General features: G+C 38.6%; 1 protein-coding gene across 2 annotated transcripts in view; it reads right to left on the bottom strand.

Moving 5' to 3' along the window:
• Positions 1–16346, bottom strand: part of DNAI7 (dynein axonemal intermediate chain 7) — a 1345687-nt gene that overhangs the window by 466209 nt on the left and 863132 nt on the right. For both annotated transcript variants that reach the window (XM_044087675.1, XM_044087676.1), the window contains exon 9: positions 10506–10614. In XM_044087675.1, the coding sequence (XP_043943610.1) occupies positions 10506–10614 (109 nt within the window). The remainder of the gene's footprint in view (positions 1–10505; positions 10615–16346) is intronic.

The raw sequence follows: 16346 nt of genomic DNA, 5'->3' as shown, positions 1-16346 counted from the left end.
GATAGCAAACTGTGTACAATTGTCAGAAATAACTTTGTGTGGACTGCAGAATGATGTTTCATCTTAGTAATGACAGTACTGGATGCTAGATTAGGAAGTAGGTCAATCTCGAACCAATTAGAATAAGAGTCTACTAGCACCAAGTAATGTTGTGCGGTCCATTCAAAAATGGCAGTGGCTACTGTTGACCAAGGTAGTTCAGGAATCTGGTTTAGCTGAAGTGGTTCCTTCTGTTGATGTGACTTTTTACTATTACATACAGAAGAAGATGACAGTACTCTCTCACTGTCTTGTAACATAGAAGGCCAAAATACTAGTCGTTTCGCTCTCCTTTTAGTAGAATCAGTTCCTGAGTGGCCATGAAGCAAGATAGCAATATACTCTGGTTGCAAGGATTTTGGAACAATTATTTTTGGACCTTTCATGATGATACTTTCATACAGACTCCTAAGAGGTGACCTCTGTCTAGCATACAAAACAATCTCAGACCCCGCCTTGATGGGACTGCTGCATATCTGCAAGTCAAGCTCCACTCAAATAACCCACATGTGTGAACTCAACCTGGTCTGTGACATCAATAGAACTTGTTGATGGGACAGATTTCTGTCCCAGACACTCCACCATCTGTGGAATAGACTCCCGCTCCACGTCAAGCAGAGTACCTCATTATCCCTTTTTAAGTGCAACCTGGATGACTGGATGGGAAACAGAGAATACACCCCTGGGATTCCATCTGTGTCCCTGCTGGACAGGGGCTATGGGTGCTGACTTGTCTAAACATGGGCTAAACACTTGGCTAGACTTATAATGGCCTCAGGGCCAATAGTCTAGTAACTTCCTATGATCCTATGATACCATTGTCAGACAAAATCTCATCTTTGTAAGAAAAATAAGGCTGCACTTCTTGAGGTAAATTAGATTGCTTTGACAGCCATCCTTGATTGATAACGTGGTTGAGCTTCCTTAAAACTGGATCTGAGGCTGTATGATTTCTAAGCTCATCAAGATGTGTGGAAGAAAAGATTCTTACTTCCATGACTTCAAAATCAAGGTTCTCATTCTTATGCTGTTCTGTGCTATTTCTGGGTGATCTGGATAAAGTATCAGCAAGATAAAGAAATTTGCTTTTTGTGTAGACAAGATTTAAATTGTACTTCTGCGATCTCAACATCATATGTTGTAATCTGGCTGGAGCTGTATGTAAAGGCTTTCTCAAAATAGTGACTAGAGGTTGGTGGCCTGTTTCAATCTGGATAGGTCTACCATAAATATAATCATGGAACTTTGAACATGCAAACACAATTGCCAAAAGTTCTTTCTCTGTCTGAGCATACTGTATTTTAGTGTGGGTTAGTGATCTGGATACATATGTAACAGGCTGACCTTGTAGGATGACTGCACCAAGACCAAATTTCGAAGCATCATATGAAAGAGTGACTGGCTTGTGAACATCATAGTATCTGAGAGTTGGTGGACTGGCAATTCCCTGTTTCAGGACATCAAATGCTCTTTGGTACTGTTCTAACCATGACCAGGATATATCTTTACATTTCAGCTCTCTGAGCAGTGCTACTAGTTGGCTTAAGTGTGGAATGAACTTGTCTAGATAGTTAACCATGCAAAGAAAACGTTGTAGGGCTTGAACATTGTCTCGAGCTGGCATCTCGAGAATAGCTGTTTGCTTAGAAGGGTCTAGTTACAAGCCGGAACTGGTAAATAAATGACCAGCATAAGCAACTTCTTGTAACCTCAACTTGCACTTCTGAGGATTCAGCTTAAGATTCACCTGACATGCCCTTCCCAGAACTTTCTTGAGGTTTCTGTCATACTCAGTTTCACCATTACCTCCTACTAGAATATCATCTACTACAATAGCACAAGGATGCCCAGAAGGAATTTGCTCTACTGCACGTTGAAAGACTTCACTGACAGAATTTACCCCAAATGGCATTTTCAAAAATCTGTACCTGCCAAAAGGAGTACTGAACGTAGTAAGCAACAAGGATTTCTTGTCAAGCAAAATTTGCAAAAATAACTCTTTGCATCTAAGACAGAAAAAAACAGTGGCATTTGGCATCACAGCTGCAACTTCTTCGACTGTATGCATTGGATGCTGAGATGTTTTCAGTGCTTTGTTCAGGTCTCGTGGATCAATGCATATTCTGATATCATCTGAGCTTTGTTTATGAGCTACCACCATGGAAGATACCCATTCAGTTAGTTCATCAACTGGACAAATTACACTCTGTTGCATCATTTTATCTAGCTCAGCTTTGACTATGCTCTGCATTGCTGCTGGAACTTTCCTAACAACCGGGCTGACATCTAGGTCTAACTTCATGGAGTACACAACTACCAGCTTGCCTAGTTTGTCTTTGAAAATATCAGCATAGGTAGAAAAAATATACTGGGTGAAACTGGAACAGTGGTCTCTCAAGCTAACATGATGGACCTCCTTATTTAATGAAAGCAGTCCCATTTTCAAACTGCCTCTGAGCTCTAATAATGACTGGATGTACCTTTTGACCGCATAAAATAACAAGTCATAGCATCTCACAGCAGAGTGGCATAAAAGTACTACTGAGCCTTCAGTTCATAGGTTCATAGGCAAGTACTACGCTATTGGCCCTAGGGCCTATATAAGCCTAGCCAAAAGAAGTTCCCTGGCTTTCACCACCCAAGAAAATTATTTTCCTGTTCCCCTGTCAAGCAGAGCCACAGAAGTGATCCCCAGGGTAAATTTCCTGTTTCCCATCCAAATGTCAATATTTCTCTTAAAGAGGGCTAATGAGGAGCCTTGCTTGACATGAATGGGTAGTCTGTTCCAGAGCATGGGAAGTCTCTGGGACAGGAATCGACAGGAATCTATCCCTCCAGCATGTTCTGTTTATTGTGGTGACAAGGTTTAGGTCCCTGGAGCGTGTGGCTCGGAGAGACTGGGATTTCTTTAAGTGTCGCATGCCCATCAGATCTGGGTTTTAGACATGGCTTTGTATGTTAGGCAGAGGTTGCCTCTGAGTTGGCGATATGTGATGGAGTAGAGCTGGATTTTTTTGAGACGGTCTGTGTATGGCATCTGTTTGAGGCCAGTAATCCTCTTAGTGAGGTATTTCTGTGGCCTTTCTAGTTGGTGTAGATGTCTTGCGAGATACATGCCAAATGGGGCATTGTACTCTATAATGGGTCTGATGAGGGATGAGTAGAGAGGAACGATGACCTCTCTTTTTCTGGAAAAGAACCCCTTTGTGATGAGGTGTGCCACGTAGAGGTTCCTGACTACTGTGGCGACATGAGTATCAAAGGACAGACTACTGTCCACCTGTGTCCCAAGGTCTCTTATCACACTTTCGACATTTAGTAGGCTACCGCCTATGTGGTAGTTCATGAGTACTGTGCTTTTTCCAAAAGGGATGACAATGCACTTCTTGGCACTGAGCTTTAGGCCACGACTTTGACAACAAGCATCAGTCTCAATAAGGCCTCTTTGTGGAATGTCCACATCCTTAGGCAAATTTATTATGGCTCCTAGTTTGCAGTCATCTGTGAACTTCGTTACCCAGCGACCAGCTGTATTAGCCTGGACTTCTGAGAAGTAGATACTGAACAGGAGAGGGCCCAGGACCAAACCCTGTAGTACTCCGCTTGTCACTGGTCTGAAGTTGGATTTGGAGTTGACTACTTTCACTGTGTGGGTTCTGTCAGTGAGCCAGTTGGCCACCCATCTTGTGACATAGGAATTTATGCCCAGTCCAGTGAGTTTAACTATAATACCAGAGTGGGGGATGGTGTCGAAAGCCTTGGCAAGTTCAAGATAGGCTGTGTGCACCACCTTACCCTCATTTACGGCTCTGGTGACTGCTTCAAAGAAGTCAATCAGGTTTAGGAGGCATGATCTACATTTTACAAACCCAAACTGAGTAGGGTCCAGAGTTTGGAGGTTACCTATGTCTTTGTTTATAAGTTCCAGGATGATGTGTTCCATGGCCTTGCAGACCAGTCTCATCAGGCTAATGGGGGGGTAGTTCCCGGGGTCAGTGGTGGCACCCCCTTTGTGGAGTAGGATAACTGTCACTGTGCGCCACTCAGTAGGCACAAAACCTGAAGTGAGGCTATGATTGAACATGGTACTTAGGTAGGATGCTAGTTCGTTCTGCAGTTCATGCAGAACGCAGCCTGAGATGTTGTCTGGTCCCATGGATGCGGTGTTCTTGGCTTTGGAGAGTGCGGTCTTTACTTGTGCATCCATGATTACAGGGGCTTTACAATCTTCCAGTATGGAGATGGGCCCTTTGGGGGTGAGAAGGGGTGGTAAAGTTTGCACTGAACCTGTCTGCCAGGATGTTGGCAATATCAGTTGGTTCAGTAAATCTAGTGCCATTGTGCTGTAGCTCAGAGCAGATCTGAGTGTTGCCATTGAGAATCTTGACACAGCTGCAGAATGCTTTGTGGCTGTCTTTAGAATCCATGGCAATTTTATTTTCGTAACTAGCTTTGGAGGATTTTATGAGGGATCTCAGCTTCTTACTAAGGCTGACCAGGGGAGTTCCTGCAATCATGGGATTTTACTCTTTTTTTGCAACAGTTTCTTCCTTCTGTTGTAGAGTTTGCTTATGGCAGGGGACCACCAGATTGGCTTCCTTTTTTGGAGGATAGCGTCTAGGATCTGTTGGGAATGGCACGGTCCATGCATTCATGTATGTGCTTATACAGTGCATTTGTATATGATTCGGCAGTCGTGTCTCTATTTTCCATCTGTATGGGTGTCATGAAGTTAGCCACTTCTGTTTTAAGAAGCATGAAGTTGGCTTTGGAGAAGTTTTTTATGGTGGTTTCCTTAATGTGGGGGTGGGATATGGATGTCTAGGGTGATTAGCTTGTGGTCGGATCTGACCAGCGCGGAGTTGACCTCTGGCATGGAGTATCTGTTACCCATACTGGTAATGACCAGGTCCAGGATGTTGCTGCCCCTGGTGGGGGTATGGACAAGCTGATTCAAGGTGTTGGAATTTATGAATTCCAGAAGACGTTGAGCAAATGAGTTAGTATACGAATAGTTTTCCCAGTTGATGGTGGGGTAGTTGAAATCTCCCAATATTAGGGTATTGGGCTGTACCTTAATATTATCCAGTATATCAAGAAACATGGAGTGGGCGTCCTGGGACATGGCGGAGGATCTGTAACAAGTTACAACCTGAAATGCAGACTTGCCTAGTGTTAATTGTACTTGGATAATTTTGGATGCATTATGTTGAGCAACTAGCCTGGAGGTATGGATATCCTTTATGAATATGGACACGCCTCCCCCTTTAGTGTTTTGGTCCAGGTTAGGTGGCCAAAAGGTGTGGTAAGAATTGTAGCCTGGTAATGCAGGGGTGCTCTCTGGAGCCTTAAACCAGGCTCTGTCACTGCACAGATGTCGATGTTCTCCATCTTATGGAGTGCCTCGAGTGAGTGCATTTTGAGGTTTAGACTTCTAACATTGAGTAGCATTACCCTTAGATTTTGCTTGTTTTATCTTCTATGGTGGTGCATTTGATGTTTGAATCTCTTCACTATGAGCAACAATCTCTTCACCACTATAAGCAACAAGCTTCACACTATAAGCAACAATCTTTGCACTATAAGCAACAAGCTTCACACACTTTGCCAAATCAAGCTTTTCATCAGCACATACTCCAGCAAATGTTTCTGCAGACATACCATTGCATTTTGAATCTGTGTCAGCTTTGAGCTCTATGGGTTTTCCATTTATCCAAACAGTACAAAATACTTCATTCTTTGCCCATAAAACTACTGCATTAACTGTTTCATGAAGCACTGACACACCATCAACATAAAAAATATTGTCACGGCTTTCTAATTGATCAACTTGTCTCTTTGAATCTTTCCTTTTAATAAAAGGATGTGTACTTTTTGATTTGCAGAACCTTTTGAAATGATTCCACTTATTGCATCTGTGACATTGCTAACCAAAAGCTAAACATTTTTCCCTTTTAGGCTCATGACTTCCACCACAATTATGACAATTAGCAATGAAACTGGATGGGGTCCCCTTTTGAGTTTCCTGAGTCACTCTTATACTTCACTGAGACTGTGCATGCTCTGGAATTTGCTAGAAAGCTCTGGGGTTTCCCAGTGAATGTTACAGGGTTTACAGTTGCTGCCATGTGCTTGGGCCTGTTTCTTTTAATCATGTGCTGCATACTATCAACATGAGCTTTAGAAATTGCTGGAAGCATGCATCTCTAATTTGTAAGCATATGTGTGTGCTTTTCTGTAAGGTCATATATCTGACAAATCTCAATGGCCTTATTCAAAGTTAAATCGCTGTCACAAAACAAAATCTTTTTCACAGTATAATCTTTAATACCACACCCAAGTCTGTCTTTTATCAACTCATCCCTTAAATCACCAAATCTGCACATTTTAGCTTTGTTTCTCAAATCAGTTATATATGCTACAAACGTTTCATCAGGCTTTTGATCCCTTTTAAAAATTAACTCCCTTTCCTTTGTAACATTCATTTGGGGGTTACACATTTCTCTAAATTTACATTTTAAGCACTCAGGGTCTTCTCTTGACTCAGTCGGTCCAACAATATGACGGGTTCCCCCTCTCCTGCAAAGACAGCAGGTGCATGCACAAACGAATGCTCCCTTTCTATGGCTTCTGAACCAGCTAAATTAAGTAGAATAAATGCCTTTGTATTGTTATCTTTATCAGAAAATGCAGCCTGTATGAAAATACCGTACTCTTGCTCAAACACTCTCTTCAATAATATTATCAAACCCAAGTGGACTAGGTTTCCGAAATCCGTTTGTCATGCCAATAAATTATGCCCAAACACACTTAAAAATATGGCCCTTGTAATTATATATGAACAAACACACAGCCAGCACTTGTAATAACATTCAAATGCACAATAAACTCTTCCAAATACTGTACTTTGTGAAATATGCTTTGAAATGGCTGTATTTTGCAAAATAACTGCACTATAATACTGTACAAGCATGCAAACACTTCTTATAGGTTCATAGGTTGGTACTAGGCTATCGGTCATAGGGCCTATACAAGCCTAGCCATAACAATTCCCTGGCTATTTCTTCCCACACTGTTTACTTCCCTGGACCCCTGTCTAGCAGGGCGACTGACGTGATCCCCGGGGTGAATTTCCTTTCTCCCATCCAATCATCAAGGTTCCTTTTGAAGAGGGCCAAAGAGGTGCTCTGCTTGACATGTATGGGCAGTCTATTCCAGAGTCTGGGGAGTCTCTGGGTCAGAAACCTATCCGTCCAGCTTGATTTGTTTATTGTGATGACAAGGTTTAGTTCCCTGGAGTGTGTGGCTCTGAGGGATTGGGATTTCTAAGTGTAGCATGTCCAACAGCTCTGGGTTTGACATGGCCTTGTATGTTAAGCAGAGATCACCTCAGAGTAGACAATATATCTTACACTTCAAACAACTCAAATAGCTTTGATTAATGTGAAAAAGTAGTGCTTAGTGGAAAAATGCTGTGGTTTCCCTTATTTTAATCATTTTATGCAATAAAATGAAATTCGAACTTTATTTCAAACATTTTTCCGTAGTTATTTAGAATATTTCTGTTAATATATCATAATTTTGAATATTTCTGTTACTCAGAAATTTGTTTAGAGCATTCTAAATGCCTCATTTCATATTTTTTGAATAAGAAATAGTTTGAGCAAGTTTTAATACCTGAAATTCATTTCTGACCTGTTTGTGCATTATATGTGCAGTAAGGATGATTCACTCCTGTATATTCCTCCAATCTTAACCGACTGCCTTTTGGTCTTGAAGCTGTGGAATCTGGATCTCATTCTGGCATCATGCCCTTTAAGACATGCCACTTCTGACACCTTGTCACTTGTCCCTCTCAAGTATCCATAACAAAGAGGCGGGGTAATTTGTTTATATGCTTCATGACATAGAAACACATAAGGATGGATAGCAGCATCATAAAATATAAACAAACTGATTAACAGACAGACCTTACAGACATAAACACTTACATCTCAACAGCTTACTACAAAATGACAGTCAGGCTCACACATGTTCAGTATTTATATACTTGTGCAAGCCCTCGGATAGCTTCTTAAAGGTACATACACACAGACTGATTTACATCTGTTATGCCTCATCCATTCTGAAACTGATACACTATTTACATGCATTGTACTGCGTCTATAAATAACAACTAATGCAAATGTTTTCCTTCTATATATTTTCTCCCTACACCTCCACTGAAAATTGGCTTTCACTCTAATGGATTACTCCAGTTAACACATTAAAATAAATAATATAAATAAATAAATAAAATGCCTCATTCTGTTAACTGATCAAGAATATTGGCATTTATGCTAAAATATTTATAGAGTTAAAAATAGCAAAGACAGCATAAATATTAGAATCCTAAACAGAAGAAGTAGGGATGTCTGCTTTTCTACCATTACTAGCTGCTGATAAATCATTCAGGGTCCAGAGCAGGATACAGAGATACACCTCAAGGTTTATAATCCTGTGACACAGTACAATAATTTCTCTAAACCTTTAAAATGAATAGGACCTGCCTCTGGTGACATAAAAACTGCCTAATGCAAAGTTTCTATGCTGTCATGTGGACTGAAAGACATGTTCTCTGATACCACACTAGTTATTCATAAAATAGCTTTCTTTTGTAAGACAAATTAGCATAACTGCACTCTTAAGTCTTAAACATTAACTTCAAGAAAGCCTACAAATGCAAGTCATCTGGAAAGGTACCATCACCTTTGACAATATGGCCCTCCAAATTTTCAAACATAAAACACATTCACTCTAAGTTATCTGCTGGAGTTAAAAGATTTATTTACAGTTAATGAGGCAACAGGTAGCATTGTCACCTCAAAGGAAGATGTTCTCTGGGTTGATTCTTTGTTTGGGTGCCTTCTGTGTACAGTCTATATGTTCTTCCTGTTTGTGTGGGTTTTCCTTCGGTGCTCCTGTTTCTTCTCATATTCGAAAGACATGCAGTAGATGGACTGGGCACTCTATATTGGCTATAGATGTGAGCATGTATGTGTGTGTTTGGTGAAGAACAACAATCATGGCAGGTCAAGCCAACTGTAGGTGTGAATATTGGCTTTAGTTGATAGTATTTGTTGAAGCGACACTCCACCCCTATCTGCAAAAATGTGAAAAGGGGTTGTATATAGACAGAAGGTACACTGACATATGACAAACAGAGTCACTATCCTTTACCTGTGCATTTTTCAAATCCAAGCAGCTATAGGGAATCCACTGACACTGATTTTTATTTTTCATCACTTTACTTAGTTTGGCTATAGCTCAATGGTCTCAAACTGTAACATTCAAATGAAGTAAAAATGTATATATAAGTGCCATAAAACCCCAAATGAGGAAGTAAGCAGAGAGTCACATGAACACTATAAAAAAAAAAACACTGCACCCTCTTTCAAATAAAGTAAAACTCAAGATTTTAAATACCGTGGGAAATAATATACTGCTCACACAGTGAAAAGAAACTGCCAACTTTTAAGAAAAGCCTTAAAGTTGATTCTTAACTATGTTCAGGGCAAAAAATTAGGCATGTAAGAAAACCTCTGTATTTCTAATCACAGTATCAGCAACTGACTTTATTTTTAGTATATAGCAATGTTAAATCAAGAGAGCTGCTTTCCATAAATGCATTGCTGTGTAAAGCACACAAAACAATTTTCAAACTTTCAAATAAGTCTTTAGGGGGTGTATCTACTGTCTAACAAAAGTACCAATAAAAGATTTTTTTCCTTCAGAAAAGATAATTTGATAAGAGCTGTGTGAATGAATAATTATCTTCTATTCATTTGGATCTAGAAATGACTGCAATTAATGCAGGTTGTCTGGCACTCTGTGCCAGGCAGTGAGTGGCAGCTTAGTCAACCAGTCAAAAGGCAGGAGTTATGCACAAATGTGCTAAAGGACCAGGTACTAAAAAGGGCTATAACCCAAAAGATAAAGGTTTATGGTGAAGGCAAGGATTTAGTTGTAGTATCTACCTGTTGAACCAAAAGTTCAAGATCATGTTTGTAAGAATCTAACCAAAGAAATGGGAGCACCCTACAGCAAGTTTTCATCCTGCCCTAAACCTCACATGTATACATTGATTACTTAACAAAAATATATAATATATATATATATTTTTATATAAATATATGATATATATACACTAGGGTGGTTGCCTTTCAATGAAGAATAATGTAAAAAATGAATTTATTTATGTGCTTGCTACTGGTAAACACATTTTCTCTGAACATCCTCTTTGCCAGTACTTCTAAGTCAAGATTTTCTTTGTGCATGCTTGCACATTTGCAGTACAAAGGTTGCACATTAATTAAATAATTGAACTGTTAACCAAATTTAAAAGGGCAAAATAGTTTCACAAGGATATGATACACTGTATGAGAGCAAACTTGCTTTAAAATATTATTTCATATTTCTTACTTTACCTTCTGAAGACTCCACGTGATCTTCTTTTTTATCTGCTTGTTCACTTTTTGTTTTTCCCTCAGCTAGGCTTCTTGTCTCTTCTTTAGCTGAAACAGAGCTCATGACACTCTGTTGATAAAAGAAAAAAATATATTGAACACTAATTTTATTGCAGCACTTTTTTCAGGCTACATGTGAAACCGAACAGTCACTTTACTTATGATCTCTGTATGTTTGCACCACAAAGGCAGGAAATTTGGTAATATGGTGCTAGAATAATTTTGATTAATTTACTAAAGAAAAGTACAGCAGTGTGAAATTCTCACAACAACTGAAGACTGAACCATCACTGTCTTCATAGTTTTTACTTTGTTGGATTATTACCTTACTTCAAATGACAGTACTGACTCTGAATTTTTCCAAACCACTAGCATTTTTCAAAGGATTTTCAAAGTATTTCAAAGTACTCTGGAAACAGCACAATGAGCTCTCCTTTAGGCTGCACCACCACTTCCATATAGTCCATATTTAGCTATAATTCCCTTAAAGAACCAATCAAATTATACAATCTTAAAGCTACATCCTTTAAGCAATCGCATTAATTGCTGATAATTTGCACATCTGGCTAAACAAGCCCATAAAACATGTCAGTCAGCATTCACTCTAAAAATGAAACAGAATCATGCACTTTCCAACACAGCAATAAAACGTAACAAAAGGAAATATTAAAATCATTAAAAAAAAACAAGCAACAGTGAGGATATAAAGGAGTACACCTACTGTGATGACAAATCTGATTCAGTCACCTACTCTAGTAAATACATCAACAGCCTTATTGTATTTGACCATCCTTGTCTTCGCAGTCTGTGCTGATGATCTCATTTAACACTCCAGGAAAACTACTGCAGCATAATTATTCTCAGCTATAAAACCTTGCTAAATGTGTAGATAATAGACTAGACATCTGCTTCACTAGTCTACTTCACAGATAGTCATCGAAAAGGCAATTGAAAGGTAATCAAAAGAGAGTACAGCATTTATGGCAGACTAAGCCTTAAAGTCCCCTGAATGGAGTGTAGCCCAGTTATAATATGTCTATATTGTATGAAATGCTGTCTTAAATCTTAGACATAGTGTTTGTCAGCCAAGGCTGTTGCTATCAGCAATTTCAGTTTTCCCATCCTGGAGATGGAATAATAAAATTCAGGAGTTCGCATGGGCTTGCCCCTAAATAAAAATGGTTTATTTTCATTTCTTCTCCTTTATGAAACCTAACTGTTGATGCTGCAGGTTTTGGCAGACTAGGTGACAAAAATTAGTTATCAGCCAATTGGATGACAAAAAATTTTAAAATTTAAGATCCAGCTGGAAATGGTTTGCTTGCTAAAAGGTACCACCACTTTATTAAAACACAAAGAAGGTGACAATTTAACTTAACTTCCTCTACCCTTTTGTGCTAGAACTGTATAGGAAGAGGTTACTTCTAAGGTTCTTGCACTCAGATATACTTTCTCCATGATTCAGTGAGTGAGGATTTAAAACAATATGTACTTTCTGATTCATAATGATAGTATTATCATAACTTTAGGAGGAAAAGAATGAGTTTTATTCAATATATGTTAGTCCTTGTAATATACCATATGAGGCTCAGAATGCATAATAATCTGCAGCTTCAGTGTATACACATATGAGGCAACACCTACAAATAGAATAGAACAGATTTGCAAGATAACAATTTAAAGAAACTGAAAAGCTGAGTACCTTCTCATTATGCCTGTCAAGAGGTATATGAAGACCTGAGCTCCATCTACTTTTGGAAGAGTATGTTTATTTCTGAGTTGCTACTGCCTAAAACTGTGGCAGATGCATTTTAATTTTTTTCATTATGTTGATAAGTGGCATCAGAAAGAAAAAAGATGCTTGGAAATTTATAGTGAAAATGTGCTAGAGGTGTTGGTTGGCATGAACCAGTAGAACCCACCTTCAAAAGAAATGGAAGTTCTAAAGGCGACTTGATCATTCTATTGTATTAAATTCCATAATGTCTGAACTGTTAGGAATTGATGTAAAAAACAGAAGAGTTCATGACCATATCCACTGTCAATGAGAAACAACTCAAGACTACACTCCTTGAACATTTTGAGAGTAAATGACTGGTCCAAAATGAAATTAAAGAAGTCAAAAGTTCATCATGCAGTTAGCAAATGAAAACTAGAGCAATCAGAGGACAATGTAATAGCTGCAAATAATATAGCACATCAGAAAAATAGAAGACTTGCTGGGATACATGAGAAGATGGAAGCAGGTCAGTGCCTTAATTCTGCTCATAGGTTTCAGAAGCATAAATTGCACTGGGTGTTGATGCCACAGAGAAAGAAAACACTTGAGCCCTACATTTTGCTTTGGGGAAAGGTCTCAGGTTAATGAAAAAGCTGATTTGTCATAAACTTTTGCCATCTTCATAACTGGAAGCACTTCATGCTCTTTAACCACTAAATACTTAGTAATTCAAGGCTGCTTATTTGTTCCTTTTATTGCTACAGTGTTACAATGTGGTAGTTTACCAGATTCAAGTCAGGATTCCATAAATATTGGGCAGTAGATCTTATCCCTAAATAAGATCTACTGCCCAATATTTATGGAATAAGATCTACTGCCCAATATTTATGGAATCCTGACTTCTTGGTAGCCTCTTTTGAAGTTTTGAATCTGGTAAACTACCACAGATCTTATCCCTAAATACTGCGGTGGTGGTGCTGCGGTAGCGTTGTCGCCTCACAGTTAGACGTTGCCCGTTCGATTCTCAGTTAGAACGTCTTCTGTGTGGCGACATGTGTGTACAGGCATTCCTTCGTTGAAGGTTGTGCGTTAGGTCCAGCAAGCCAGCACTTAAAACTCTACTGCCAAACATTAGCGAACCGGAGTTCCGCTGTGGCGACCCCTAACCGGGAAAAGCCGAAAGACACAAAAAGATCTTATCCCTAAATAATTTATCTAGGGATCACTTAACAAAGGGAAGACTAGACTGCTTACAATTACAGTACTGTTTTTAAGGCTAAATACAATTTTTCCCATGATATGGTAACCCTTGTATGAAAAAAAGCTCTTTTAAAATGATTGTTAAATATCTTTCAACTTCCAGATTTAAGTTATTTCCTCTAGTCATAAGATTGTGGAAAATGAATTCCAAACCATAAGTGGCACACAGTGCTGGCTTTTTTAAGCATTTATATACTAGGGTCAGGTCACCCGCTTGTTATATCTTGTAACTGATAAGACTGTTATAGTACAAAATAAATCTTAAAAAAAAAGAGATAGGTTTTGTGAAAATCTTTGAATTCTTTCCAACCTTTTAACAGGCAACACGATCTGAAATAAACCAGAAAGGCATATTGCAGATAATAATGTAAGTAGTATATTATTTTTTGTTTAAAATTACTCTAGTGTAAGTTAACTCATGCAGTTACTCATGTAATCATATACTGGTTTTGAGACTGACATGGTACTTGGTTCTTTTTGCTCATTATTAATACACTATTGTGTATCTCCTCAACAAGGGCAGCTAATGACTTTAGTGATGGGATTTCTCAGGAGAATGCTAGGATATGAACTTCTTAGATTATTTGACCTGTTGGAGAATATGGCAAGGCTGAGACTGCTTCCATTTTATCAGCTTGTCATGGCCAGGAGTTTAGAGAAGACGCATACTAATTATTATTGAAGGTGAGTATTTGTTGGTGTGTTGAGTGCTGGTTGTGATATACATCTCAGTGGAGTAGGTGGTGGGAGGCCATGCTGGTACGGGAAACTATCTTTGGTTTCGTTCATTTCTGTTCAGACCAAACAGTATCCTACCAAATTTAAAAAGGCTTCAGCGTTGTTCACTGATTATCAAGGAGTCATTCCAAAATAACTGGTTTTAATTTCTTTAAACGTGACTTTTGAACGGCCAGTCCAATTCCTTTTCATGTATTGTTTACTCTGGTTTACCTCATAAACAATAATTTTCTTTTTAATGCATGCTCAGGTGAACACTATAAAGCTTATGTTTTACTGTATTGTATTACACTTGTTAAGCTTGTGATTTGAAGTGAGATACCCTCTTACAGGTATGCAAATTGATAATTATCTGTTAATATTGTTACATTATCCAATTTGTTTACAATTGTTTTATAATAAAGGTAAGTTGCATATAAAAAGCATGATTTTCTTTAAAATGATTTTTCTCTAAGTATTTATACAGCAGCAGTTTGCTTACAAATTCGCACTTTCAATAAATCAAACATTATATATAATAGGACCATTTTCTCTCCAATGCTTTTAAAGGTTATAAGAATGATATGATTCTTATTGGTATAAATTTGCAGACTGAAGTCAGGTGACTACTTCTGGCTATCTTAGTACTCTTGTTCAAGAATAACACATTATCTAGCTGAGAAGTCCTGAGGAATATTTTGCTACAATGCAACCTTTGAAGAGAAGGGTGACTGATGCATTTATCTGGAATATGTTTATTTTGCAATTTTCATCACAGGTGGACATTTAGAGATGCATCTTAAAGTGTAAAAAGGTAAGGAGACTATACTTGGATCCCCTATGGGCAATAATACAATGCTTCTTAATCTAGGAAGGGGTAATGACAGCTATTAGTTTACTGAGATTTAAGGCCCTTATATTTTATTTAACTGATATTGTTTGCAATATGTAAGGCAATATACTTTGTCAAAATGTTTGAGAGGATTCAGGTTCTAGAGGTCATCTGGAAGCGATTATATGAAGTTAATTGCCCCTAAATGTTTAACACTTAAGACAAAATATTGGGTGCAAACTATAGAAATCCTGATGAAAAATAACATGTAGAATATTACAAACTAACACAGTTTCAGTGTTGTATGTTTTTGTATCAGGGATTTTGGTACACTGTCACTGCTATAAAAGGTGTATGTGGACTAATGAATTGCTGAGGATATAGACATCTTTACTCAACATGGCACTATCCTAACCATTGAGTGGGTGGAGGGGGCAAGCCACTGGCAGAGAATATGGCAATCTCCCTTCAATGCGGTAGTGTCTTAACCATTATGGAGGTTAAATGGGTATGGCATCTATATTTATGTGTGGAAGAATGAAGTCATATTATGCTATATGGTGGAAGCTGGGTGGCCACGGTGGTGCAGCGGTTAGCGTTGCCACCTCACAGCAAGAGGTTCTCTGGTTCAATTCTTGGTTGGGGTGCCTTCTGTGGTTGAGTGGTTTTCCTCCGGGTGCTCCGGTTTCCTCCCACATCCCAAAGGCATGCTTGTAGGTGGATTGAACACTCTAAAATGGCCCTAGGTGTGATTTGTGCCTTCTTTGGAAGCTTGGGCACCGGGCTGACAACTTGACACCGTAAAAAACTCCACTGCCAATCATGAGTGGACATGTGATCCGCTGTGGCGACCCCTAACCAGGAAAAAGCCAAAAGAAGAAGATGTAGAAAGATGCTATATGGTGGAAGTAGGGTAATGTAGCTTTGCACCAGGGTTATGGTATATTGCAGCACCTTGGAAGATGCACATGGCATTAAAATCTTTGTAACAGGACGTAAATATACAGACACTACTCATTTATTAAACATAATGATGACTGCTCTTGAAAAATAATATTTTGGAGCAGTTATCTTAATTCATTATTTCTTTCATTCTGTTCACCAAAAATGATTTGTTCAAATTTATACAGCTGCTTGATTTGAATATTCTATTTTTGCTTGCACTTATTTTGCTTATGGAATTTATCTTAATTTTTCTTATTTTAAACTAGGGTTTAAAAATGATTTACTTATTACACCTCCAGGTTCATATTATTGCCAAAGTTGAATGAAG

The sequence above is a fragment of the Protopterus annectens genome, chromosome 11.part0, assembly GCF_019279795.1.
Source record: "Protopterus annectens isolate FY-2018-M chromosome 11.part0, PAN1.0, whole genome shotgun sequence".
Lineage (NCBI taxonomy): Eukaryota > Metazoa > Chordata > Ceratodontiformes > Protopteridae > Protopterus > Protopterus annectens.
The sequence above is the reverse complement of the archived record's forward strand: the minus strand, read 5'-3'. Positions and strand labels throughout refer to the sequence as shown.